Below are 26,323 nucleotides of genomic sequence, written 5' to 3' on the forward strand. Positions count from 1 at the left end.
TGACGCGCCAAGAGCGGTCGAAATCGGTCGCCAATACGTCTGTCATGTATGTCGATTGTTCGTATCAAGTCAATTATATTTGAGACTGAGTAATGCGATTGCCAGACCTTACCTGGGTAATTATTACTTTAGTTATATTTAATATTGTGTGTACGTTTCATTGTCATGAGCATTCTAATTATGGGCAGAAACAGCGCACCAACTAGCCCAACTTTCAGTCTTGCTTTAGCATTCTAACTAAATTTTTGTTTCGTCATATGTCAGAAATATTTTTTTTCATAAAGACTTATATTCGTGAAATAGTTGACGGATCCAGCAATAAAGAGTGAGGGCCGCTGCATGCCAAAGCCAAGGACGGACAAGCCTGCAGAGCGGCTGCTTAAAACGTCGTGCCTGTCGTTTTAAGTCTGTGCACAGAGATGACGACAGATGATGGGTCGCGGTTATGTTCAGCTCTCTCGATCAGTCGTTGCGCATCGGGCCATCTTTCCGGCTTATTTGGTTAGTGCGACGCTTGTTGCATCTTGAGCGTCTATTTTTTTCCTCCTTGGCAACACCCGCATATCGAGCTCGTCCATCGGCGAGGAAAAACGTCGCGGTATAATGCGAACACTCGTGATCCCACCTAGATCACGTGGCGTTGTAAGTAGGATGGGTAAAAAAAAAAAGCCTCATAGCCTCTCACTTTCTTTCTCTCTCCTCTTTCACACACACGCACGCGCGCACATACACACAGGCATACCCATGAGACGTGAACATATTGAAAAGAGGAGCAGCTTTCAAAAGTGGACTCGGGAGCATCCTCCACCGTTAATTATGCGATTGTGATAGATTGGGCACCTCACTAGGTGCTCGAGGGGAAAATATGCCCACATTATGGGTATCTGCGACAACAAAAAAGAGCAAGAAGAAAACGGAAGAGGGTGTTTTAATACGTGTTTTAATGGGCCCTGTCTTGTTTTCATTGCAATTTTCCACGAATGTACGTGCATCCAATGATACGCATATGCATAGGCTGTAGCTTCATGCGTCAAGTGATGCTTCGAACTTAATATACGTTGTTGTTGTTGTTTGTTGTTGTTGTTGTTGTTGTTGTTGTTGTTGTTGTTGTTGTTGTTGTTGTTGTTGTTGTTGTTGTTTATATGGTACTCGTATATATGTGCTCCTCGTGAGGCGCATTATAGATCCTTTCGCAACGCTCGACTGGTGTACTTTCGTAGAAAGAGATGTAATGCACGATTACACCGCTGCCGCAGAATGTGTAGCTGTAGCGAACTGAACTCAACGTGGTTCTTGCCATCTGTCTTTACATGGTTCACGAATGGTTCGCCAGGTGGCGCTACCAACTTGGCAGCTCACGGTTACGGTTTCCTGGTAATGCATAAACGGAAAGCTGTTTGCAGAATAATGACCACCCTGATAGATCAGCCGCCTCAAGCGGAAAACGGTAGTAACGGTGTACGTTTCGCGTGGCATGGCAAAATCAAAGCTTGATTGCGTAATGAAACTTTGATCTTCTATTCTCTGTATCATGACTACTGGGGGAAGAAATATGTCAGTTCTCACTGGTATTTTTGTACGTACTACCCCTGCGTTTTCTTTCTTCCCTTTTCCTTTCTTTCTTGCTTTTTTTTCTTTCTTTTCAGTGGGTCTCGATTGAGATTTCCATAAAGCATTCTAGGTTTTGCGTGCCGCGGCCTCACTTCGCATTGCCGGCTGCGTTTATTTTTGTTCCCCTTTGAAGTTGCGTTTTATATAGTGGAATTCATATGGCCGGTTTTCCACGCTTTCGCTTTTATCGCGCTCTCCGCTTGTTCAGCCGCTTTCTGCGATGTCGCTCGTGTTTGCATTGGCCACGGAGAACGCGGCCACGCGAACATTCCGAGCGATGGCGTGACGGCTGAACTTTGGAGTCCCTTGCATTTTTTTTTTTTTGTTAACCTCCATGGTGCGCGTTCCCGAATGGCTCGATTGAACACCATGAAATTATTTAACCCGACCATGCTGTAGGTTGTCTGTTACGTTTACCGCGTTTGCGAAATAAGCTTGACCTATAAGCTATAAGTATAAACTTAACCTATAGCTCCCTCGTTGCGTGACCTTCAATAACATAAATTGCTGCGCGCAATGATTTCTCGTTTTCACAAGGCCGCGTGCTTCAGGTAGATTTGAGGATCGCAATATAGTGCACGAATTCCTAACCTTAGTGCCAAGTTCTAAAGTTGGTATCTAGTGCTCGTAACTGTGCGTGCATGTGTCGAGTCAAGCTGTTCTTTTCTATTTACCCCCATTAATGCGCGAACATTTCTTGGCTGCTTCCCTCGGAAAACCGTGCCTATCTGTAAGCGTGGTAGAACAGACAATAGGGCGAGTGCGGATTCCTCTTATATAAACAGCGCAATCAACCCGACACCCGCCCCGCTGGGTGCTTTGTTTACGATAAATCATTACACAGCGTTATGGTCTGTATAAGTACATAGGGTGTATTGCAGATGTGTGTGGCAGAAGGCCGTATACATTGCGGCAGAAAGTAACCTTACCGTACAGTTGGTGCTACGAAAAAAACACGTTCCTATGTACATTCGCCTAAGCCTACTCGAAGGCGACGGCCATCCTTTTTTTATTCACAGTGTATGTATTAATCCCGACCCTCCGCCCTACGATATCTTTGTAAACCTATTGTGGTAAACCTATCGAACGGCCTTTCTGAACGGTTATAGCCAGAACGCCCTTCCTGTGTGTGTTTTCGTTTTCTCACGAGTGCACGTGCGTCTTTTTTTTCTTTCTTCTCTATCTACCCCCTCTTTCTTGCCACTATTTCCCCACCCCCAGTGCTGGGTAGCAACCCGGATGCCAATAGAGAGTTATAGTATACCGGGCTTACCGTGATACCGGTCGTACCGTGATAATGGAATCGAAGTGCGCATGCGCAGATACGTGCGTCACGCGTACCGCTTACCGTACGCGCGGTATTTTTCAGATTTAAGGTAGCGTAGATGCACGTAGTGTACGTAAACATGACGGCGCTCTCGGACGCCCGCTTCGAAGTGATTTTGGCCCAGTTGTTCAAAGATTCACCTTGTTCGCAGCAAACGACTCTTCGAAGTGGCTTCGCTTGCCTTCAGTTAGCTTCGATGACTGAGTATAACGAATAAGTTGGCGTAGTTTTTGAGATAGCCTCCCATTTTGAACGCGCCTAGGCCTAACTACAAGATCAATGTAAACAAATCGGCAACGTAAATGTTTTGCCGTTTTGTACGTGGTTCATATTTATTTACTTTTATTATCACAAAATAAACTTCTAACAATGCTTCGCGCGGTGGCATAGGCAAACATTCTCGTTTTCTTTTCATTTTAACTGTTTAACTTATTAACTATCTAATAGGTGGCGCCACCATCCCACTTGGGGGCACGTAAACCACGTTAGCGCTATTTCGCTAAGCTATAAGACGCTGCCTACAACGAACGTTTGCTGCACGGTAGTGCCATTCCCTTAACCTACGCTATCACGCTAACGCTAAACTATAACTGTCTAATAACTGGTTAACCTCCCGGCCTTCCTTTTTCTCTCCCTCTCTCTATTGTGGTCCACACTGCTTCCGTGATCGTCCCACGTTTGACAGCACAACATGTCGTGTGATCACGTCACGTGTTGTGACTTAACAAATTTCGTCGATCTTTGACGCCGCGCTGTCATCGGTGGGGACGTCATCAGGTGATGATATTTTTGCATCACTCGTGTTGACGCTGCCTACGCGGAAGCTAGTCAGCTATCGTGATTTATTTATTTATTTCTATTTATTTATTTATTTATTTATTTATTTATTTATTTATTTATTTTACCCCTATGGTGCATAAAGGTGTTATAGAGGGCGTGGGTAATGAAAGAATCAGAAAATGCTAAAAATAGAGCATTGATGAGGCATCTAGTGCTGTCGCCTCATCACTGCTTGTGCAGTGGGTGCCTGTGATAACTCTCCCCTCGGAAGTATCAGCCTTTTATTATAAAATGCGAAGCATTATTTTGCGTAATGCTAGCACTTTTGACATCTATCTATCTATCTATCTATCTATCTATCTATCTATCTATCTATCTATCTATCTATCTATCTATCTATCTATCTATCTATGTTTCTGTCTGTCTGTCTGTCTGTCTGTCTGTCTATCTGTCTGTCTGTCTGTCTGTCTGTCTGTCTGTCTGTCTCCGTCCATCTATCCATCCATCAATCCAATCCAATCTACTCCATACACTTACGTCGGTGTGCTCTCGTGATCAACCCCTTAACTTGGTGTGAACCAGGATTAGTATGGGAGGGTAAGATGGTTTGACGACAGATGATCGAAATTTCCGGAGCCCTCCACTACGGCGTCTCTCTAATCAAATGGTGGGTTTTCAACGTTAAACCCCACATATCAATCAAGATGGTTTGGCGAATATGACGCGCTGGTCAATACGTGAATAATGTCACAATCCCGTCGCGTGCGTGGTACAACACTTCTCGCTACCCGCGGGCGGGCATGTCGCGTTGACGTCAATTGTAGTTAGGTGCCATGCGCTGAAATTGATTTATGTAGCAGTGTCCAGGGATACTATACTCGCAAGCACTGGCGCTTCATGTCAGCTTATCGCTTCTGGTGTTGCTAATACTCATGTTCTCGATGGAGTTGTTGTGCAAGTGTAAACCACTGGTTATATAAACATCTGCAACACTTCAACATATGTGTGTGCGTGCAACATTTATATATATATATACTTAGCATGATTTCATGACGTGTCACTCAATAAAAAAATTACAACACGTTCACCTTCCCGCCGCATGTATCGCATAACGTCGATTCCCAAGGTACGTGGGATCTCTCGAATATTTGTTAGCTTTTTCCGTGGCTCATTGACTCTCTTCGTTCAAGTAATTGAGCGCAATGTTTTTGCTACATTAGTTTTCCAACCTTCGAAATGGTGTGACTAGTTACTCGCTCACTGTAGACAAAACGCGCAGTGAAGCTTCCGGAGGCAGAAATCAACAGTAAGCGGCGTCCTGGTTTTCTCGTGCTCGTAGTTCGCGCCGTACAGAGCCACCGACAACGGCAGTGTTGTCCATCGTCGATAGGTGGGGAGAGGAGCACACTCGCTTTCGATAAGCCGTTAGAGGGGAAAAAAAAGAAGAAACAAAAACAAACAAAAAATTTTTGCGGTAGCGGTTCCCAGACGTTGACTTCCGAGTCCAAGAGCAGTGGCAATTCCTTTTCTTTTCCCTTTCTTTTCCCTTTCTTTTTATCTTATCGATCTGACGTCATGCGCCCGGTCATTCACCTTAGCATCGCTGACCGATGACGTGCAAGGTAGGCATTGCGCTCGCAGGTCAGCAGTTTGCACCTGCCTCATTTTGGAGCGCTGGCTCCGTTGGCGATCATTAAATTATTCATGTTTCTTTTGAAACCGTGATCGTCAGTGTCATTTATGTTCACCGCACGTTGAAAGGAAGGCGTCTCCTCTCTTCCGTGTCTTCGATCAATCGACTTCACATATACGTTCGCGAATTTCCTTAATTTGTCTTGCCACCCATCTTTATCTATTTCCTGATCACTTGCCCGTAGCTATACCTAATACGTTACTACACAGTATTAACTATCCACATTCTTCATTTTTTTCAATACTGAGGGTGCATGAGTTATCTCGTATATATAATATTTTAAATTACTTAATCGCATTTTTTATGACGTCACTTTGTTACGACACATTGCATTTTTGCATTACATTACCCGGTTGCTTGAAAGAACGAGGCAATGTGAAGCGCTGTAAAAGAATGAATGCCTACGCGAAAAAAAAAAAACTTCAACTGGCGTTGACTGATGACGCATTGTTACGCCGTAGACGTTCCCAGTGCTTTGCATTTGTCGTGGAGACGCACTGTTTGAACACCGACGGATATTCCGTAGTGTACGTGTACGTCTTACACACCTTATAGCGTCTGTGCCTTAACGTCTTTGTGGTCATGTTAAATTTGTCACACGTTGTTCACCACTTCGTTGTAATCTTTAAAACAATATCATTGCACTCTGTTACCGTAAACCTATGCTGGAGAAAATGACACCGTTGGTTGGAAAATTTAACTGCATCTAAACTGGTCTTATCTTCTACTTTAATCTCTGTTTAAAAGGACACTAAAGGCAACTATTGGGTTGACGTTGATCGTTGAAATAGCGGCCCAGAAAGCTGGTAGTGTTACTTTTGTGCCAAGGAAGGGCCTATTTTGAAATAAAATCACGTTTTTGTGGTCCACATCGGGTTAGCGCACTTCAAATTACCCGCCTCAAGAAGCAGACCGACTCACGTCACTGTTGCCGTTGACAACGTCGCCCGGCTTTACAGCGCCAGTAGCAGCAGATCGAAAGCAGCGGGAACCACAGCAGCAAAAACGGCCATCGATCAATTTCTGCCATTGGCTCCGACATCGCAGACGTTTTTTTTTTTTTTTTCTACTGGGCCCCGCTAGATGGCACGACCTGTCCAGTGTAAAAAAATTGAAAATTGAACGCGAAAATTGAATTTTCGAACCACTCGCGCCATTCCCCATAGTAACGTACGTCAACTATTTTTCCCGTGAATCAAAGAGAAACGAACAAACAGCATTTTATTGCCTTTCTTGGTGCATGGAAGCTCCTTTATTTAGTGCAGCTAGATTGATTATTGGTGTATAATTGTAGGTGGTTCGTCTGATCTCATCGGGATCATTTTGAGAATGTCTCTTGGCGGCGCATGTGTTCTTGTGAATGTAACTTAATTTCTCGGCACGTAAGGCACTATTGTTGATAATATTGTCGTTTTAGCTGTTGTCATACATTGAGCTTTGACGTGGACGTAAATTGTTATTTGACTTTAGTGTACTTTTAAAGGAAGATATGATAACTTAAAACCAACGGTGCTGCCATTATTTCTTTCGAACTGTGCCCTCTCGATGAACACTTCGACTCTTTTAAGACACTTCGTTAATCTAAGCTTGTTTGTGCAGGCTTGTCTAAATTTACCATGCGCAGAAAGGTATTTCATATTGAGATATGGATTTACTGAAAGCAGCGTCCATATTGTTTCGGTTTCATTTCTTCCTTCCATTCTTTAAGTGGGAAAACCTGTGGCAGAGCTATAAGTCCTAACAGGAGGAGCGAATTATGGAAAAAAAAATATGCGCCACCCAGTGGTTTATAAATAAAGCAGCGCTTCTTCACGCCAACGACGTGCACACCTATCTTTGTGTGACGTCACGCTGCCTCACATTCGGTCCTCGATTTTACGTCTCGCGTTGTTTCTGGAGATTAGCCGAAACTCCTGCGAAATTCTTTTCGTGTGGTATTATTAGCTCGCTCGTGGAGTTGATTAGTATGGCTGGAAATATTTTTTTTTCTTCAGGAGGCGACGCGCTTATAACTTGCAAGGTAGTGTGAAACATTGCTAATATGCCTGTCTCGCTTTTTGGAGGCACTATTGTCGTGTTTAGCATTTAGTGAGAGAAACTAAGGTCACAAAGGTGGTGCGAGAATAAACCTGCTAACAGCGAAGCACTTGAGCTAGCCGCAATTTGTTCGTGCGGTCGCAAAACTATCATCCACATGAACGGGCATGTAGCTCAGAAATTCGGTAAGGTGCACTGCTCATGACTGGTGCAGTAAAAATGACGAATGAAGCCGTTAGCTCAGCAAATGTCTGTGAAGCCACGGCGGTGAGTCGAAGGCTCCGAGTACATTCAATAAGATAATGCCTTAGAAAACGGGTTAGGCAACGGCGGCTGCAAAAAGACCCCGAAAGGAATCGAAGGTCCTATGCCAACGACAACGTACCCGTACATCTTATTAGACATGCGAACGGTTGGTTTCAGCTCGAGTTTTCTGGGGTGAAGCTCCTTAAAGCGGCACTCGTTCGTCCCTCATAGTAGTGCGTATCATGTCTTACGCTTTGACCTGCAAGGTGGTGCCGGTGGGGATTTCTCCTGTGCGTTGTTGAGCAACAAGAAATTCGCAGCGTGCGCGTTAACTAAAAGCCGAATTCTCCTGTCTCTCATTCCCCATTAGCAGCCATTGGCATGTACATTGAGAACTATCTGACAAAAAAGGGTTGCTACGTTATACTCGCTGGGTGTGACCTCTTTGGTTTTAGGAAGGTTTAGCGAGCGTGGGTCGCAGGCCCATGAATTCAGTGAACTAGTATATACCATGAACTCGAGGTGGTTAAAGGTGGGAAGTAGACACGAGGTGCAAGCTGTAAGGAAGTGTGCGTGTGCCACCTCTCGTTTAGTCCTTGGAATGTCCGCTGGATGGCGGCGCTTCTATATGCGGAAGATATGATGAAAAGATACGAGATGGTGGTACTTGGAGCGTTGACTAGATGGACGAATGGACACACAGACAGATGCATGGACGGACGCACGGATGGCTGCACGGACGGATGGACGCATGGATGGATGTAGGGGCGGATGCATGGATGAACGCAGGGATGGACGCACGGATGGATGTGTGGACGCACGAAGAGACGCACGCATGTACGGGCGGATGGACGCACGGACGCTCACCACGACGGTTGCATGGACGGACGGAAGCAGGAACGAATGGACGGACGGATGCTTCTCCCCACTCTTCATCATTCACCCCGTGGATATGCTGCCATTTTTTTCTCTCTCAAATTCGGACATCTGTGTCGTGTCTATGACTGTTTGTGGTTTTACACAAACCTCGCTGCGCTGAGAATCAACGTAAAAGAAAGAACCTATCATCACCAAGCCAGGCAACGACCTAGAAGCCTAGCAATGGCCTAGAAGAAAAAGCAGGAAGGAACCCTCGTCACATAGCTAAGATTTGGAAACAACCTGGCAGCAAACAAATTTAATTAGTTTTCAGAATTGTCCAGCTTCCCTGTTGGTATTTGGAAGAGCCCACCGGTAGGTGCGCAAAGATGCATTTCCCACACCATCAATATCGCGAGCATACAGTGCCGCACAAGTGGGCTTCACCCTACAAAGCATCGACATGTGGCAAAGCTGTATTTTAAGGGGCCTGCAGTGTACGTGCAGACGAATGCAGCCTTGCGGGGCTTGGTGCGTAGCGCAAGTTCCGCCTTTTTTTTTTTTCCCCCTTGGTAATCTTCCAGTGAGCTTCAGTGTCTGTTATTAGGGCTGTCAAGAAGTCACTGGAGAGTGGTATCAACAAATGCTAAGTGATGTTTTATTACCTTTCATGGTTACCCCTGTCGACCTTGAGGATATCAGAAATAAATAAAGAAAGAAATAAATAACCCTGTTTTTGTTATCTCCTTATTCGGGCTGTCTATTGCTGGCTCGCCCATTTCACCAACAATCGTTCGAAGTGCCAAGCACCCATCACGCTGCATCCGTCTGCACGTAAACTGCGGACCCCTCGATAGCTAGCTTTGCCACATATAGATGCTTTGACAGGTGAAGCCCACTTGTGCAGTATTGTGTGCACGCGATAGGGATAGTGTTGGAAGTATAGCTTTGCGCCCGTACTGGTGGGCTCATACTAATATGCGCGCTGCTTCTCACGAAATGTTACGTGTTGGAAGTTATGTCGTTTCGAACTACTTCGTGGACTGCTCTTACATCACTTCTGCATTTTATTACCGATTTCAGTTGCTGAACGACCTCGCCAGGAGTCTGGTATGGAACCAAGGTGGCCCAAAGAAGGCGCAGGCTAACTCGGTGTTTTACACAGGTGAGTGTTTGATTGTGTCGCTTTCGATTTTTGATTTTCGGAAAAACACCAAAACAAAGCTTTGCGCTGTTGCTCTCGATGATCGAAGGGCATGTTCTGCCAGGCAGTGGTATAGCCAGAATTTTTTTTTTCAAGAGAGAGAGAGAGGATATCAACCATTCTTTGATACACAGTCGTGCTTAGCCAGGGAGGAGGAAAGTTGTCAAACGGCCCTCCCCCATCTGGCAACGCTTCTTTTTTCGTGGCAATTCTTGTAGCAGTTCGTTCAATCTAACGCTCTTGAGGCACGTCGTGACCGACGCTCCGGTAGCCCGACGTGCGTCCAATAGTCGTGCTGCAATTTTCATGCTATATTTTGTAGTTTCATTCACAATAACGCATCAGTCACAACATTGCAAGTTTCTACCTCCGCCCCCCCCCCCCCCCCGGAAAAAGAGAAGAAAACGAACAAAAGGCCCGCAAAGGAGCTTATCGAATTATCTGCGCTGTACATAACACCTTCTCAGTGTTGGGTGTTCGTGCCTGCATTTTGCAGTGCACACTTGTTCATTCATTCATTCATTCATTCATTCATTCGTCGGCAGATGGTTTGGCTCCGGCGACCGGTGGCTGCCTGGGACCATGCCGGGGTCCTGCGGCTCTGGCAGCGCCCGCGCAGCCCATCTACTACGAACCGCCGGACGCCGTGGGCCTGGTGGCGACCGGGTCTCCCCTGCGTGCGGCCGTTATGATGCCGGCGCCGGGATCGTCGTCTTCCTCCTCTTCGTCCTCGGTCCTGCTTTCCGACCGGTGCTGCGGGACAAGCACGATGAGCAGCACAATCCCCCGGCCTAACGCTGTAGGGTCTCCCTTCAGGGCGCCCAAGCCAATCTCGGACCCCGGTCCGGCCACGACGGCCCCGGTCTACGGCGCAACCACCGAGGTCAGCGCGTTTGCCATTAGTAACGGCTCAATAAAGCGAAAAAACTTGATGCTTCGTATTAGTAAGGTATATAACGGAGGAAAGTCTTATATGGCTCATTGGTCGAAAAATCCGGCTTCTGGTGGCGTCGTAAACACGTACGATATCAACATGCTCGTTAGAGAGAAACAAAAAAAGCTCTTTAAGCAAAAACAGATAATTCTGCCGGCGCATATAAAGGTACTTGCTACTATTAAAAGGGAAGTGGGATTGAAGGCAGAAAGGCCCCATATGTAGAAGCACCAAAAAATAAGAAAAAAGCTATGATCGTGATATGTACTATGTATCACAACCTAATGATTGTGATTTAATTTGCTTTACAGTTTAGCCGCTAAGTTAATATCTTCGATGAAGCTGAACTTGAATTTTAAAATCTCACGTTTCTGTGAAGAAGACGTGGGTCCAAGTATTTCTCCCAGATCTGTTAAATATTATTTAATGATGCCAAATGGTTGTGAGGCCAAATTGAAATATATATATAAAGAGAACTTAAAGTGAACGAATGTACAGCAAAATGAATCTGTTCAAGAAATCTGTCCAATCATGTGAATTAATTGTGAATAAAAATAACTCGCGAATGAATCAAGTGACAGAGAATAAAAGTACATTAAAGTGAATTTATAAGTTAATAAAGTGTGGTTGAAGTAGAATAATAGTATCTAGCAAAGCATTTCGTATGTGATATCCTTAGTGTTTACTAAAGAGATCAGGTGATGTTTTTTTGCGAACATTATTACTGTTGATTCGTCTTGTTAGTTTAATTATTAGAGGAGAAAATGAAGTTTAATGTCTCGTTCCTAATGTTTAGCGCCGAAACCTAGAACCAGAAGTATTTCGCGCCGAACTCTAGAACCAGAAGAACCAGAAGTACAGGCCGCTGCTCAAAAAAGACCCGTCGGGTAGCTTTTATATGCCGCAAGGATTAACCAGAGAAGCGAAAATCTGTAAACGGGGGTTATCAATAAGTGGACTTATCGTCTTCAAGGGTGTAACTGATTTCCGATCTAGCCTCAAACGATGAGACGGCCACAAAGAAGGAATCACAAAGTAATATTCGTGTTTTTGTCTTGTCTTTTTGGATATTTTGCCATTTGGATATTTCGTCCGCACAAACCTAAAGATGCGTTTCTTCATGCGAAGACACCGAATATTTTCGGAGATAGGTCGCTTCGACTTTCAAACTTTCCCACGTGGTTTAAAGGCCGCGAGATTGTCGCCGTGTTGGTGCGACATGGTGTGCTTTGCACAGAAGTTCTTGACAGAGAGGTACGGGAACGTGCGCACATGATCGTTATCCTCGACGCTTTTTTCATGAGAGGCTCGTTCAGAATTTATATACGCAACGGGAACAGCTTGAGATGACGCATGACAACTTCTTAAACGACAATACAGATGCGCTAACGCACTCTCAGCCTAACTTGTCAATAATTTTATTTCGCGTCATTTTCCGCATTGTTTCGATTTCAAGCATTTCACTGACATCGCCGTGTTTATCCGACGTTGTGTTTCACGACGTGAATGTGGTACTATCATCTGGTGTGCGAAGGCGTAGTGACAGTGTTCATATTACTCTTTTTTTTTTTTATCGCACAGGTATGCGACGGCAACTGCGGCAACATCATGTGCAGCGTTCGCGCCTCCTCTGACGGCAGCCCTCCGTCGTCAGAACCGTCCACCTTGCTGCCCCCGGGTCACACGACGGCGCTGACGTCGTCACCCAAGTCGTCTTCGCCGCCCGGCGCGTCGGACCTCGTCAACGACGACGACTGCCGGGGAGACGTTAACGCCGGCGGCGACGCCAAGCGCGACCGCAAGAACGACGGTTCGCCCTCGGGGGACGCCCAGCGCACCGTGCCCGACGTGGCGCACGACAGCGAGCTCAAACGTGCCGCGCTCGCGGCGGCGGCCGCCGCTGGCGGCGCTGGCGACAGGCCAGCTTCCGACGACGTCCGCGCGACGGCGTTTGGCGCTGCGGTCGGCTCGGCGTCGTCGGTGGTGACGGCGGGCGGCGTGACCGGCGGCGCTCCGAGTGTCGAGTCGTCGTCTGCCAACGTCAGGGTCGTCACGATGCTGGGCAAGCTTCGGGGACGCACGGTGAGTACAGCCAGCCTTGCTAGCCCGGTCCTTGTTCATTTGTTTGTTTCGCTTGACCTTGTTCTGCGGTTTCGCTTTCCGCAATTGCGAGTCTTCACTTCTCGCGCGGTGTGTGATTAATGATAACTTTTTTTTTCTCGTGTAATGCGCGGCCCGGAAGCGAGATTGCGCTGCAAACGAGGTGTGCATAGGCTATGGCAGAGCTGTTGTTGTTTGGCATTGCGCTTCCTCTTAGAAACACATTACCCTTTCTTTGCTTGCCATGGTGTCACATGAGAGAGCTGCCGTGTAAGAGCCGTGAAGGTTATATTGAAAACACGGTATTTTCACATTAGAACATCTTGATATTGGAGTCTCCCGGTGTTATAACCTTTTCATCCGGGCCCTTTGGCACTAATCCGATGTTTCTAAAAAAGTTTGAGAGGATGATTTAAATTTTCATGAACGTATATCTTGCGCTAATCATGCTGTCAATCTTTTGATGGCACAAACGGAAGAAGCTAAGTCTCTTGCCATTATTTTTGCCTCTCTAGAGCGTGGTTCTGTGCTTTTTTTTTTTTTGTACTACGGTAAACCGAAACCAAGAAATGCTTAGAAGGATGCTGCATTTTAAAGGGCGATGCCCCCCATTGTCTGCTGTCTGTCACCGAAGCTAGTGCCCGAAGGGAGCTGTCACCTTTTTTCCAGTGACGGCGAAACCGCAGCTCGGAACTGTACACACCTTCGGTGTCAGGGCGATGGCGCCAGTTCGCTTCCTCTTGCGTTATCGCCGAGCGTTCCCTTCCGTTACGTTAGCGCCGCTTCGCCGCAACGCCTATCCGGTGTGTCCCGATCAGCGCGCAGGGTGTGTTGCCGTTGTTACATTCGCCGTGTTTACTGCGGTTCACGTTGTCGTGCAAGATTATTGGAGTCTTAATGTCACAGTATTGCATGATTTTGTTCTTGTGCGAGTTTGCTGTTACCGAATAACTAATGATATGCAAACGTGTGCACAGTCATACGCTTATAAGTTTGCGTTACGATAGACAAAGCTTCTGAAATCCATTCGCAAACAAAGCGCACGGAAAATTATTTGTTTAACTGCTGTGTAATCTGTTGACCCTAATTTGGTAGAACTAAAGTAATGCATTAATCACCCATTTTACTGCTGTAAACCAGCAACCTTCGCGTGTTCGAAGAAGTGATGGCTGGTTAGTTGGTAATGGTACTTGGACATGTTGAAGACAGCGCGAGAACGGCGCGGACTTCGATGTGGTGTGTCCTCCCATTTTTGTTTTGTCCGTGTTGCTTTTGCGCTGTATTCGAGATTTCAAGTACTTCGAATACTACTTGTGTCTAACTTTAATTGTGTCGAACTAGGTAACGTTTTGTTCGGTTGAGCTCGTGCACGTGTTTGGTTCCGGGCTACGACGATGTGTTCCTGCGGAAGTGAAATGCAAAAAAGGCGCCCCTCTGTACTTGGATTCAGGTGCAGTGTAAAAAGATCCAGGCAGTCAGACATAATCCGGAGTCGCTATTGGCATAGTCAAAGAGGGCGGAGAGGTGGGAGTGTCGCGGTTTGCCCCCACTACCCCTCCCGTAGTTTCTTAATTTTGCATGTGTATATATACATGCACTGCACATGGGAATGCTCGAACATGGATGGAAGATGGTCCCGCCTTCATTAAAAGAAGAAATAAATTGTCTAGGCCCTCTGGAGCCTACTACTACTTTTCTCAAAAGGATGTGGTGGTTTGGAGATTAAAAGATTTAGTAATTGTTTTTGTATTAGAAGTTTTAGTATCCGCTACTGTTTGTGCATGCCAGGTAGACGTGTACGGACGCCTGTTCTCCAGCTGTGTAGCGTTGTGGAGTGAGGCGTCTGTTTCGGAGTTACGTAATTCGACAGAGGGAGTTACCTTTTTTTCTTCTTTACAGTGTAGCCGTCATTGTTACGTGTTGCTGCGTGTAGCGGAAATCAGATTTACCGATTTCCGGATTTTACGTACAAACGCGGCAGAACGTGGCGGTTTTGTTTTCCATCAATGAAACGTCCTCTTCCTTCTGCTACTTGCGTATTTCCGTCGATGTCCCACCCCCCCCCCTTTTTTTTTGTGTGTGTGTATGCTTCCTGGTCGGAAGTTAACTCCTCCCCAGAAACGGTGGATCTGTAGGATTTTATCGTCTATGGGCGGTGGCCTTCCGGTCAAGACAGTGAAACATGTGGATTTTTTGCTCTTCAAACTCACGTGTGATACTAGCTTTACAAGCCGTCGTTCTGTGTAATTCTTCTCGCAGACCTGGGCGATGGAATTTTATTCCTAGAATGACTCCAATAGTCCGCCGCCGTGATGTTTAAGGTGTTTGGTAGCTGACCCAAAGGTCGTGGATTCGATCCCTGCTGCAGTGGTCGCGGTTTTGTGGAGAGGGTTAACGTTAAAGAGACTCGTGTACTTTGTGATGCCAGTTTAAGTAAAAAAAAAACGACCAGAAATGGTCGATCTTTCCTAGATTTAATGTTATGTTTCTCTCATATTCAACAGACTGCACTTTAAGAAAAAAAATGAATACGCACAGAAGCGTGTACGGCCGGCCACGAAAATTCACGGAACGTGGAATTCGCAAAAAGAGAGAGAGAGAGAAAGTAAAGGAATTTACGTGGGGTTTTGCGTACACTTGCTAAATTTCAGAGGTTGTACACTAGTCTCGCAACGCGCGACGCACACGAGGATCCATTCAGTAATGAGCACCGTGTCAGAGAAGTTACTCGCTGTTGGGCTATAGTCGTCAGACAAGTACTCTCCGTTGGGCCAGTCGTGTATGTACTGACCAACACTGTAGTCGCCTAGCGCGAAATAGCGAAATTCTCCCTCCTATACTTTTTGGTGCTAAGGTGCCATACTTTTTTGTGGTACAGCGCACACCTTGTTTTAAAGGAGCACTGACACAAATTTACGAAGGCAAGACACATTTATGTGGAGACAATCACTGCATCTATGGAATATTAAGAGAAAATATAGCCCAGAGCTTATTTAAAAATCAAATTCATAACGCGTGAATGAGCGAGATGTGGTGCCCTTCACGACGCCGACATCAATGCAGGGGCAATGTAAACAAATATACGTCACGAGTTTGGGTTGACTGGTTGCTGGCACGCGCCTTTCGCTTGCGCTATTTTTGAATTCCTCCTCCGTGCCTGCGGCTGCGCGTGTGATGGCTGTCAGTGCGGCGCCACGTCACAGTTTTGCGTGGTCACGTGACCAGCTGTGTTTACCTTGCCCCGCCCAGAACGGCTCCCGCCTAGCTCGGTGCTCTTTAAAACTAAAACTAAGGACTGGGTGATTTAAAAACTTACCTAAATAAATAACCGTCGTGCCCTCACGCAAACGAGGTTTCCAGCCGTGATCATTGGGTCATAATTAAGCTACCCCATGCAAATAAAAAAAGGCGCAATATTGTTGCGTCAGTGTTTCTTGACACCATGCTTCGTGTAAACTAAGCGACCGATGACGGTATGCGGCAAGTGGACTTTTAATGCGTATGCTTCAATGTCGTGCTTCTATTGCAAGCACTTGCGCAATCTTTCTGCCTTTTATGTGCGTTTGAGCAGGCTGAGAGAAATGTAGGTGGAAAGGGTTCGAATGACGTTCTGAGCGATTATCATATCGTGATCCGAATGATAAATTTGTTTGCTTTTCCTTGCACATGTTGTTTCGTCCTTCGGCGCATCCTTTTGGGCTTTCTCTTATCTTTTGTTTTGTTTTGTTTTTGCGTACACATAATTGTGTATCTCTTGTCATTTGTAACCTCTCGCTTATGACATGACGATATGACATGATATGACATGACGATAGTTACGGCGGTATGACATGGCGATAGTTATAGCGTGAGAACAGAACGAAAAAACTTCACCAGGGAAGCTTTATGTTTGTTCTGACGTGTTCTAATTTTAGTCACGCTCTGTCACACTTGATTGCAAATGTGAACCGACTAACCCCCTTTAGCCTGTTACTAAACGTGACCAATGGGAGGGAAGGAGGGGGTAAAATATGGGGAAGTGATAACAACCGACTTTAAAAGTGATAACCTGCATTCCTGATAATCTTGCCATTGCGTCGGAATGAAATTAACACAGGCGGTTTTGAGGAGGCGACATGTGAGAGGGTTGAAGGCGCGGTTTCAACCGACTTTCACGTTTGTCGCGTGACCTTTTTTTTTTTTTTTTTCAGTGCGCTTCGATAAACGAACGAGCGTTCGCGGCGAACGTTTCCAGTATTGCGACTGTATTGCCGGCTTTTGTGCGCGTCAGCGCAGCTGCGGTTGAGACGGTGGTTGGGTACAAAAGACGCTGCGAGTGCATCAGATTTTCTTGCGTTCCAGTACCTACCTCGTGCCATGGCTCGTCAAAACCGCAGAGAATTGAGTTCCGCTTCTGTTAAACTCGCTAATTGGAGGCTGATCTGTGGCACCATTGTATGGAACAGGGTAAAAGTCGTAAGCATCAACGTCACGCTCTTGCTGCTTCTATGGCCGTTTCTTTCTTTCATTGTTTATTATTTTGAGTGTTTTGACGGAAGTAATGGTAGCCGTACACCTCAGTTCTACAGGCGCTCAACTCCTGACGCCGAAGGTTGCGGATTCGATCCCGGCTTTTCAGCATGCACCGACGTTTGAGCGGGATAAACTAATAGTGAACAGAAATTGGGCTTCATTTTTGCTCTGTAACATCAATGCTCTCTATTCAGGTTATCGCAAGTGCACATTTAAGACTACGCCGTAAGTCAGTTTCATAACTGAGTGCTTCTTCCTTTCGCAACGGCATGTTTCAGCGTCTCAATTTCATTCGCTCCGTAGTCCCAACACCTTTGAGCCGCTATGACAATTTGAGAGAGATACAGAGAGAGAAACATTTTATTTAAATTATTGTGAATTGGGGGAGGGGGGCTTTCAGTCTAGAGCTCCGAGAGCCCCTCTCGCTTCACAGTAATTTAAATTTGAAAGACTCTTTTTCGTGTTTCGTCAACACTAGCTGAACCAAGACTCCTTAAACTTGGAAATGTCAAGTGCCTCACTGCCTGAGAACACCGTGTAACCCGATTTCACCGATTAAAAAATATATGGAGCCCCTATAGCAGTCATAAAGTTGTGTGACGTCACGCCGTGAGCGACTTGGTGCGGGAACCTTGACGCAGCGTCGCCATGAGTATTTTATTTTTGCGCGTGTTTTTTCTCGCTTACCAGACATCCTCTCGCTGAAACAGACGTGTTAACTATTTCAAGTTCTGAAAGACTAAGTTACTGCATAAAAAGTGGTGGAATGGAATTGCCGTTCTCCTTGGTGTTCTTTTAAAATTACTCACGAGGGAAACGCTGCTTTCGAAGCGAAGAAAGACGTCTTAGCTTCCGGCCGTGGCTGTGTCGCGTCGAACGTGCAATCCGCGCGCTCTCGGTCGTCAGAAGAACAGGGAATGCAACAATCGCGTCTCTTCTCACCCGAATTCGCTCGCCGCCGAGTCCGAGTGAAGGAGGGGTCGCGTACAGTTGCGTGCAGCGTTTGCTCTTCGTATACGTGCGCGCATCTTTTTCTCTGCTCCGTTACCGCATCCCGGTGCAACGACGGTGAGGAATGCCTCTCTTGCCGGCAACTGCTGTGTCGTCAGTGTACAGCAGCAGACGTTCGCTCTCTCTTGTTGCTGCGCATGTGCGACGCGCGTCACTTGCGGTTTTGAGGCACTGCGCTAGAACCCTTGGCTGTACAGCTGTGCGGGACCGACCGGAGCGGCCCCCGGCGGGAAAAACGAGCGAGAGTACTGAAAGTCGCTTTACGTTATTTGCCGAGGTCCTCACGTCGCGCGCCTAACACCTGCTCACTGAGACTCACGCACGCACATCCATACGCCTACTACACACACGCACGAAAGCGAGCACGCCCACGCACTCAAACAATAGTTTAAATTGATTGAAAGCTCATTATTGCCGAACGCACAAGTAAATTAGGCGTTTTATTTTTTTTTTCATAACTGGTTCCTAGCGAATGCCGCAATAAAAAAGAAATGAAAAAGCGATGTGACGCTGGTGAGAGTATGTATTTTCTTTTTTTTTTTTGCATTCATTTATCTTCACTTCATCTTTTTTTATGTATTTCAATTGCATAAAACACGTTATTCTCACACATTCCTTAAATTTCGTTGTCTGTCGGCTTCGTAGAAATATAATTTTTGTTATGTGACGTAGTGCTGAAACAAGAGGGCGCTTCGGGCCGTCCTTCACCAGCTGCAATTGCTTTTTATTGTTATTGTTAACTACACTTGTTGTTATCGACCCGTTTTTTTTTTTTTTTCGAGGCATATGCGTCCAGGAGGAAATTGCGGCAGGTATGCCCGACAGCCGTGCCCTGTCGACATTCTTCGGTGTGCCTCCTGCTGATGATACGTCGAGCATTTTTTTTTCTTTTAAATTTTTCTATACCACGAAGTGCAGTCGTGCATGTGCGCGCAGTGGCTGGTTCTCCGCGTTGCGTGCCGTGCGAACGTGTGTGCCGTGCATGGGAGCCTTCGAGATGCTCAGCCCGCGACGTCGTAGCCTGCGTGCCATGCGCAGCAAACCCAAGTTGGTTCGGCTCGAAGACGAAGACACGGTCGTTCTGGCCTGGAGAGTACGTACTCGCATCGTTTACGAAGATGCTCCTTCATCGCTTCGTCGCGTAAACTCCCTTTCTATATACCGTCTTTCGGTTGTAGATCTCTGCATAGCCGAACCCGTGCATTCTCTTCGGTTGACTACAGAGAGCTTTAGAATACCGTAAGCATATCTTGCGGGCGTCCGTGGCGTAGTGTTGGTGTTCGTCGCTAAACGGGAGCCCGCAAAACGCGAGCATATCACGCATGAGCAACGGAAACGCTAAGCTCCGGGTTGCGCTGTTCTAAAGCTCGCCTATGTATCCCCTGGAGCCACCGTTTGTATAGCTCGTCGGCTCACAATGCAGTTAAAACACTTTTGCTTTTTGAGCACTAAGTACCGATGGGAATGCTTTTGACTTTCGTACAGTGCCACCGCTGCACTTGCGTCGGGGCATTTACTGATTTCCTCTTTCTCTCCCTCTCTCTCATCGTTATGCTACCTTTTACAATACAGGGTAGCCAACGGGGCATGTGCCTTGGTTAACCTCCTTGTCTTTTGTCCGCCTCTATCATTGAAGGTCGTGGTCGTGTGTGCTACCATACGAATTAAAAAAAAAACGCGCCGAGAGTATACCAGGCTCGAACAAGTTGGATAGCGTAGAGGGAAAAAAATTAGAACAGGAAAGCAACGTAACTGAGACTGAGAATGTGCACGGTGTTCTCGCTTCCCAAGTTATGCCTCAAAGTTTTAGAACAATCATTCAAAGGGCTTCGCGAAATTTGCATGTTTATTCGGTTAAGCATACATGGTCGATTCACCTTGCGGTATACCGTAATGTGTAGCAGACACAAAGTGTACTATAACCGAACACTACATGGACCCGGTACCTCGGAGATAAAAAATAACGAACCCAGTAGCGTTATTTGTTGCTTTATTTCAAGTGTTGTAGTAATGAGGCCCCCCCCCCCCCCCCCAAATATTGAACTCATCAGCAAATTAACTTGCTGCCCGTGTGGAACGAATCCGCAGCTTTCACATTGCGTGCAAGGCGCATTGGGGGCATATACATGGCTGCACGCGCCCCAGTTGGCAATTCGGGATGTAGCGCATATACATTTTACGCATACGCACAAACTCAAAAGCTGATTACCCTTTCTGTACTTATTTTTTTATAATGCCCTTCGGATCGCATTCCTAAACAGTACTTTCGTCCCTCTGTTTTCGAAATCACCCTATCATGTAAGTGTCTCGCCCTCCATTTCATAGCGGCTATACAATTCGTCGTAACAAGAAGCAACAACTTGTGCTCATAGGTTAGAATGACGTCAGATTTCATGCTGCGCGCCGGTTGCACATGTGCGCTGTACGGCCCGTGTACAGTGCCACTGTCACTCGAGAAAAACAGAGAATTCCCCTTCAATGCCTTAAATATTTTCCGGCATAAATTGAGCTTACGGCTAGATAGTTGGCGTACGTGGTTAAGCTCATCGAAACGTTGGTCATTTCATGCTGCATGTACGCGCTATATATATACCGTGCTGTGAGTATATTATACTGCGTACCATACCGTGCTATGACACAGGGTGTCGGGACGAATTTTTTTTTTTTCGTTTTGGTTTTAGTTGCGTTCAGTCGCAAAAACTTCCGTTCTGTTTCAGTTCCGAAAAAGAAGTAAAAAAAATGCGTCGTAACAATTCGTAAAGGTTTTTAGTTCGAGTTATGAGGTAAGGATAGCGAACGTCCCTCTTCAATTGGGAAAGGGTAAAACACGCCCTTCCCACGTTTTTTAGAGGAGCTCAAGTAACTACAACGAATTCCCACCAACTAGAGGGGGCCGTTACACTTTTTAATTCATAATATTTATTTTTTCAAAAGTGAATATATTTTTTTTTCGAGCAGACTCAAAGCTTCGTGTCAAAAAAGGGAGATAGACATCAGAACCAGCATGTCATCGAGGGTACTCTCGATGACGAACAGTGGTCTCGTGGGAGACCGCTGTTCCCATAAAACAAACTTCAGCGCCCGGGAATGCCCTCTCCACGCTGACCAGCGTGATAGGCTCACAAGGTCCGTTTGCGTTAATATAAACATTCCTAGTGGCCACAGTTATCGTTTTTTTGCCCAGTTTCAAACCATCTTTCCTTTGGAATTCTTGCGTGGGGTACGCGCCATTACTGTATACGGAGATATGCATTGTTGCTCACGTAGTAGAGTTACCCCAGCCTAGCAAGACCATTATCTCATCTCCCTACCTTACCATCATTATTCATCACTCTTTCACTCCCAGTGAGCCTTCCCCAGTGTAGAGTAGTAGGCCAGAGCAAGCTGTAGCTCAGGCTTACCTCTCTGCCTTTCTGTAAGTAAATTATTTCTCTCTCTCTCTCTCTCTGCTCGCGCGTAGCATGACCACGGCAGTTAACGGATTGCCAAGTTTTTTTGTTGTTTTTTTTTTTAGCGAACGGTAAAATGATAGAATAAACTTCGGTTTTTACTGCGGAACGAAATAATAACTAGCGTTTCAATTAAGTTTTCGTTCAGCTCAAAAATACCCTTTTTTCTATTTTTCGTTTTTTTGGTGTGCGTTCCGTTACGACTCGCATGCTACGACATATATACTGTATTGCGCGTGAAACGTATGGCAAAGAACGTAGACAAAGATCCCATGAGTGCTGCTTGTACCTTCTCCGTCGATCGAAACCAGTTCACTCGTAATCGTATCCTATATCGCAACCGACCCCTACGAACGTTTACCATTTACGTTTATCAGAATACCCATTTATATGGCGTCATTCCTGGGAATGTTTTGGTGCACTGAGATTACAAAAATGACGTATCGCATGTGCACGCGCAGCGGGAGAAGATCCGAGGAAGGTCCAAGAAGTCCTATTATGAGTCGACTGCTTTCTTTTTCCCTGCCGGATCAAATTAAGCGTGACGAAGCTATTTTCGAGTCGCGTAACAACGTGTCGCCTTTCGTTCTTCTTGCATTTTAAAAAGTAAGCTCGCACTTTCCGCTTCTTTCTTTTTTCTTGGCCGGCATTGCGTGCCCGATCTAATTGTATTTGCTTGCTATTTCTGCGGTTTCATCCGTTTCTACATTAGCCTGTCATGTTTTTTCGGTTTCGCTTTCCTCTCTTAAAGAAGTAACATTTCTTTATTACTGTTCGGGGGAAGCAAGGGGAAGGGGGGAGGGTTTACGCCGCTCTCGTTGTTTTTCTCCTCGTTTACCCATCGCGAACTCCGCGCAGTGCGAGTTTTGGCCGCCGACCGACCTACGAAAGAGAGGTCTTGTTGAGAGAAAGGTAGCACTGTTAGCGTCGCTTCTCGGGAGACAACACAGTTACGTGAGCGCCCTTGCCTGCCTGCCTGCATGCATGCCTTTATGGAGGCTCACGGATCGCATTCCTGCACGGAAAAGTGAGATCGGGTCGTCGCCGTCGTCGCCTCTGCAGAATTCTCAGAAGAGAAAGGAGTGTGTGGCCGAAGCGCTGCTCGGGCGGAAAAACAGAAGAGGAAGAGTCGCCTCTATCTCTCCGCTTTCACTTTCTTTCTGTCTTTCCTTTCTCTTTGCCATTGTCTCTCGCCCCCTCCCCTTTCCCTCTTTCTAGGCGCACGTGCTTTGTTGCGTGTGTTGCTGCTGTGGTTGTGGTTTCTTTCTGATCGGACGACCTCCGCCGGCGCTGCTGCTGCTGCTGCTGCTGCTGCTGCTGCTGCTATAAAGGAAGTCGCCGCGGCGACGAGAAAGGGTTACCGGCGGCTACGTGACGCCAGATGAAGGAAGGGATCAGCCGGAAAGAAAGCCCGGGGCCACCCGGTACAAGCACCCCCCTCCCCGTCCCCCACACACGCACTTTCTCGAGCTCCGTTGCTCCGTCGCTGCGGCAGCTGCTGCCGCTTGTGTTCCCGCGGTTTCCGTTCTTCGTGCCCAGCGAGCATGCTTGCGCTGCCCTTACTGCTTTCGTCGCTTTGTTTTTTTGTTTTTGTTTTATTTTTGTCTTCCAAAAGAACCACATGCCATATGGTTCCAGCGTGGGCCACTTCTGAACCGGTGGCTGTGTCCTTCATTTCATTGCACGATATCAAAGCTCTCCGGACTTCTCGTATTTTGTAACAAGTCGAAAGCCTAATGCGCGAGACATCTCCTCCCTGAAAAAAAATGTCATATTTGCAACTGTATGCACTGTATTCGCCAATCTGCCGTCGTGGTTGCATGCTCATCATTATAATGACGCCATCTTCAAGACGACCTGTTGACCTTTAATAAAATTATTTAATTCATCCACCCACCCATTAGGACGAAGGACTTTCTCACTGATCTCTTGGTTGCCATGTGTCATCCAGCTCGTAACTATTAGAGTTCGATGTCGCATTTCTTGCATTCATCGCCTTGACCATCGTCACATGCGTCATTGTCCACTGTGTTGATGCTCGGCCGCTGACCCAAAGGTCGCGCGTTCGATGGTCACATTTGAATGGAGTCAAAATAATAGAGAAAATATTGTTATGATATGCGTTATCGGTTGCGCTTTGCCATCTACTGTCCTCTTTGCTATTTTCACGCAACACTCTTCAAACGTTCAGATTTTCTTACCGCTGTTTAGAGCGGCTGACACTTCAGTAGAAAAACAACAACAACAAAACAAATGTTCGGTATAGATACGTGATTTGTCGCATTCGCATTCCGAAACATGACTCTCCAGATTGCACACGTAGAAGTGAGCACGCGCTTATTTAGGAAGAAAAAAAAAACTTCAGCTGCGGTTTTGGGCGGGCTGTATAGATTCAGCTCGAAGGCGGTCCTTGCCGGTACCGCCGGAAAGCTGTCTTCATTCTCATTTGTCGCATGCATTTGCAGTGCCGCTATGCCGCGTCGCTGCATGAAGACAAGCGTATATATTTGAGTTGCATTAATTCCGGCACTACGAAGCGCGCCGTTTCGCATCGGCGTGGAACGCGCGTTTCCGATGCCCATATTTGGGGCATCGCATTTCGTTCGAGACATCCGATCAGTCGATCGTATCACGCGGGAATCATCAAAGCGGCGCTTGCATTCGGAGGTGTCTCGGTTGCTTCGCATTTGCTCGTGGTAGGGAAGAAGGGGCAAATACGAGCCCGCCTTGCCGGATGTCTTCGCTTATGTATGCAGTCGAACCTCGGCTTAGCGAATATCGATCTTACGAAAGTTCTGTTCCAGCGAAACGTTGTTTGCTTCTCGATGCGATGTGTTCGTCGAGCAGAACGCGGCAACAACCGCGAAGTAACGAACTCGGGAACTCCATAGGTCTCCCCGATTCAATCCTGTTTCTTGGGTGTGGCTAGAGATACACCTGAAGTAGTTTTCTTAATTACACGTCGAGAAATAAATTCACGCAATGTTGCCAGAACAAGGTAACACGGTGCAGTGTAAAGCAAAGAAAAAAACTTTAGAAAGAAAAAGGGGAGGATACAGAAAGAGCATTTTATGCCTTGTTTTTCGTTCTTGAAGCTCTATTTCTATTTTTTTTTTCTTCACAAATCCTGTTACATTATCACGTGAAATTGGGCACTTTCTAGTATTTTACGCTGTAGGCAGTGCATCGTCATGTCGGTTCGAGGCAGCGCCTATGCCCCGCCGCGGTGGTCTAGTGGCTAAGGTACTCGGCTGCTGAACCGCAGGTCGCGGGTTCGATTCCCGGCTGCGGCGGCTGCATTTCCGATGGAGGCGGAAATGTTGTAGGCCCGTGTACTCAGATTTGGGTGCACGTTAAGGAACCCCAGGTGGTCGAAATTTCCGGAGCCCTCCACTACGGCGTCTCTCATAATCAAATGGTGGTTTTGGGACGTTAAACCCCACAAATCAATCAATCAATCGAGGCAGCGCCTATGTTCTAACCAAACCTACCTGTTGCATTGACTCAACACTGCAAGCTCGTGGCGGGCAACACTAATTGGTTCACTCTATTCGCAAAGTGTTGCGAGTGCCTTCAATTTAACTAACAAAATATCGGACGCCACTGACTTCGTCAAAGGGATTTCTGATTTCTGAGTGAATACGAAGGTCTCAAGAAGGAGAGAGCGGCGATTTTATGAGCGTTATTGTTTTTTAAGTAATATGGCCGACAAAATTATTTTCGAAAGCAACCCACCAACTCTGCGAGGCGCCCACCCCTTACAGCCCCGCGGGTTTTGATTCTAATCATTAACCACCCCGGTCACCACCAGTTAGTCGATCAGTCTTTCCTGCATTTGATTTGTTCAAGTCGCACCGGTGCATCGCTCATGCACGGGAACGTCGCATCACCGACCAAAGGCGTTCGAGCGAACTTTCCCGACGTTGTGTAGTTTGAAGCATCAAGCACCGCTCGTGGTTTCCACGCTACGCTGGCAACGTCGGCCTTGGCGCCGGTTTCGCCGGATCCACCGCGGCCTACGCTGACGCTTTCTTTCTTCGTTCCCTTTTTTTTTCTTTTTTGTTCGACGATGTCGCGCTTTGTTCATCGTCACGGCGGCACATGTGCTGTTGTAGCAGCAGCTAGAAAACATTGCTCTGAACTCTATAGCGTACTCTGCTCTCTTTGTACTAACCTTGATGTTGGGCTAGGCTTTGCTCTGTAAATGAATCATGCGTGCTGTTCATGGAAAAGTTCTTGCATCGTGTGCACATTTTATGAAGGAAAAAAAAGACCTCTTTTATGCACTTACGCAAAGGAATTCACGCGTGCCACTTAGTCAAGTTGCTTCGAATAAAAAAAAACACAGTTATTAATCGCATATAGGAAACCTCGATCGTGCGGCGTGTTGTCCGGTCTCCCTTCCATATACTTGTGCATTTACTTGTCTGCACTCTCCAAACTAATAATTTAGCGAAGACAATCATGTGTCGATGTGAATGTCACGTTCTCGGTCCACGGACAACCAAACAAATTCCTATGTTTTTTTAAGCAACGAAAACACTTTCGAGCTATCTTTAGA

At 46.5% G+C, this 26,323-nt stretch overlaps 1 protein-coding gene across 5 annotated transcripts in view; it reads left to right on the plus strand.

Moving 5' to 3' along the window:
- LOC119174539 (SAM and SH3 domain-containing protein 1) overlaps window positions 1-26,323 on the plus strand; it is a 347,279-nt gene that overhangs the window by 281,004 nt on the left and 39,952 nt on the right. For all 5 annotated transcript variants that reach the window (XM_037425489.2, XM_075895480.1, XM_075895481.1 and 2 more), the window contains 3 exons: window positions 9,636-9,717; window positions 10,302-10,639; window positions 12,272-12,772. In XM_037425489.2, coding sequence (XP_037281386.2) covers window positions 9,636-9,717; window positions 10,302-10,639; window positions 12,272-12,772 — 921 coding nt within the window. The remainder of the gene's footprint in view (window positions 1-9,635; window positions 9,718-10,301; window positions 10,640-12,271; window positions 12,773-26,323) is intronic.

The sequence above is a fragment of the Rhipicephalus microplus genome, chromosome 5 (assembly GCF_043290135.1).
Source record: "Rhipicephalus microplus isolate Deutch F79 chromosome 5, USDA_Rmic, whole genome shotgun sequence".
In the NCBI taxonomy this organism is placed as follows: Eukaryota; Metazoa; Arthropoda; class Arachnida; order Ixodida; family Ixodidae; genus Rhipicephalus; species Rhipicephalus microplus.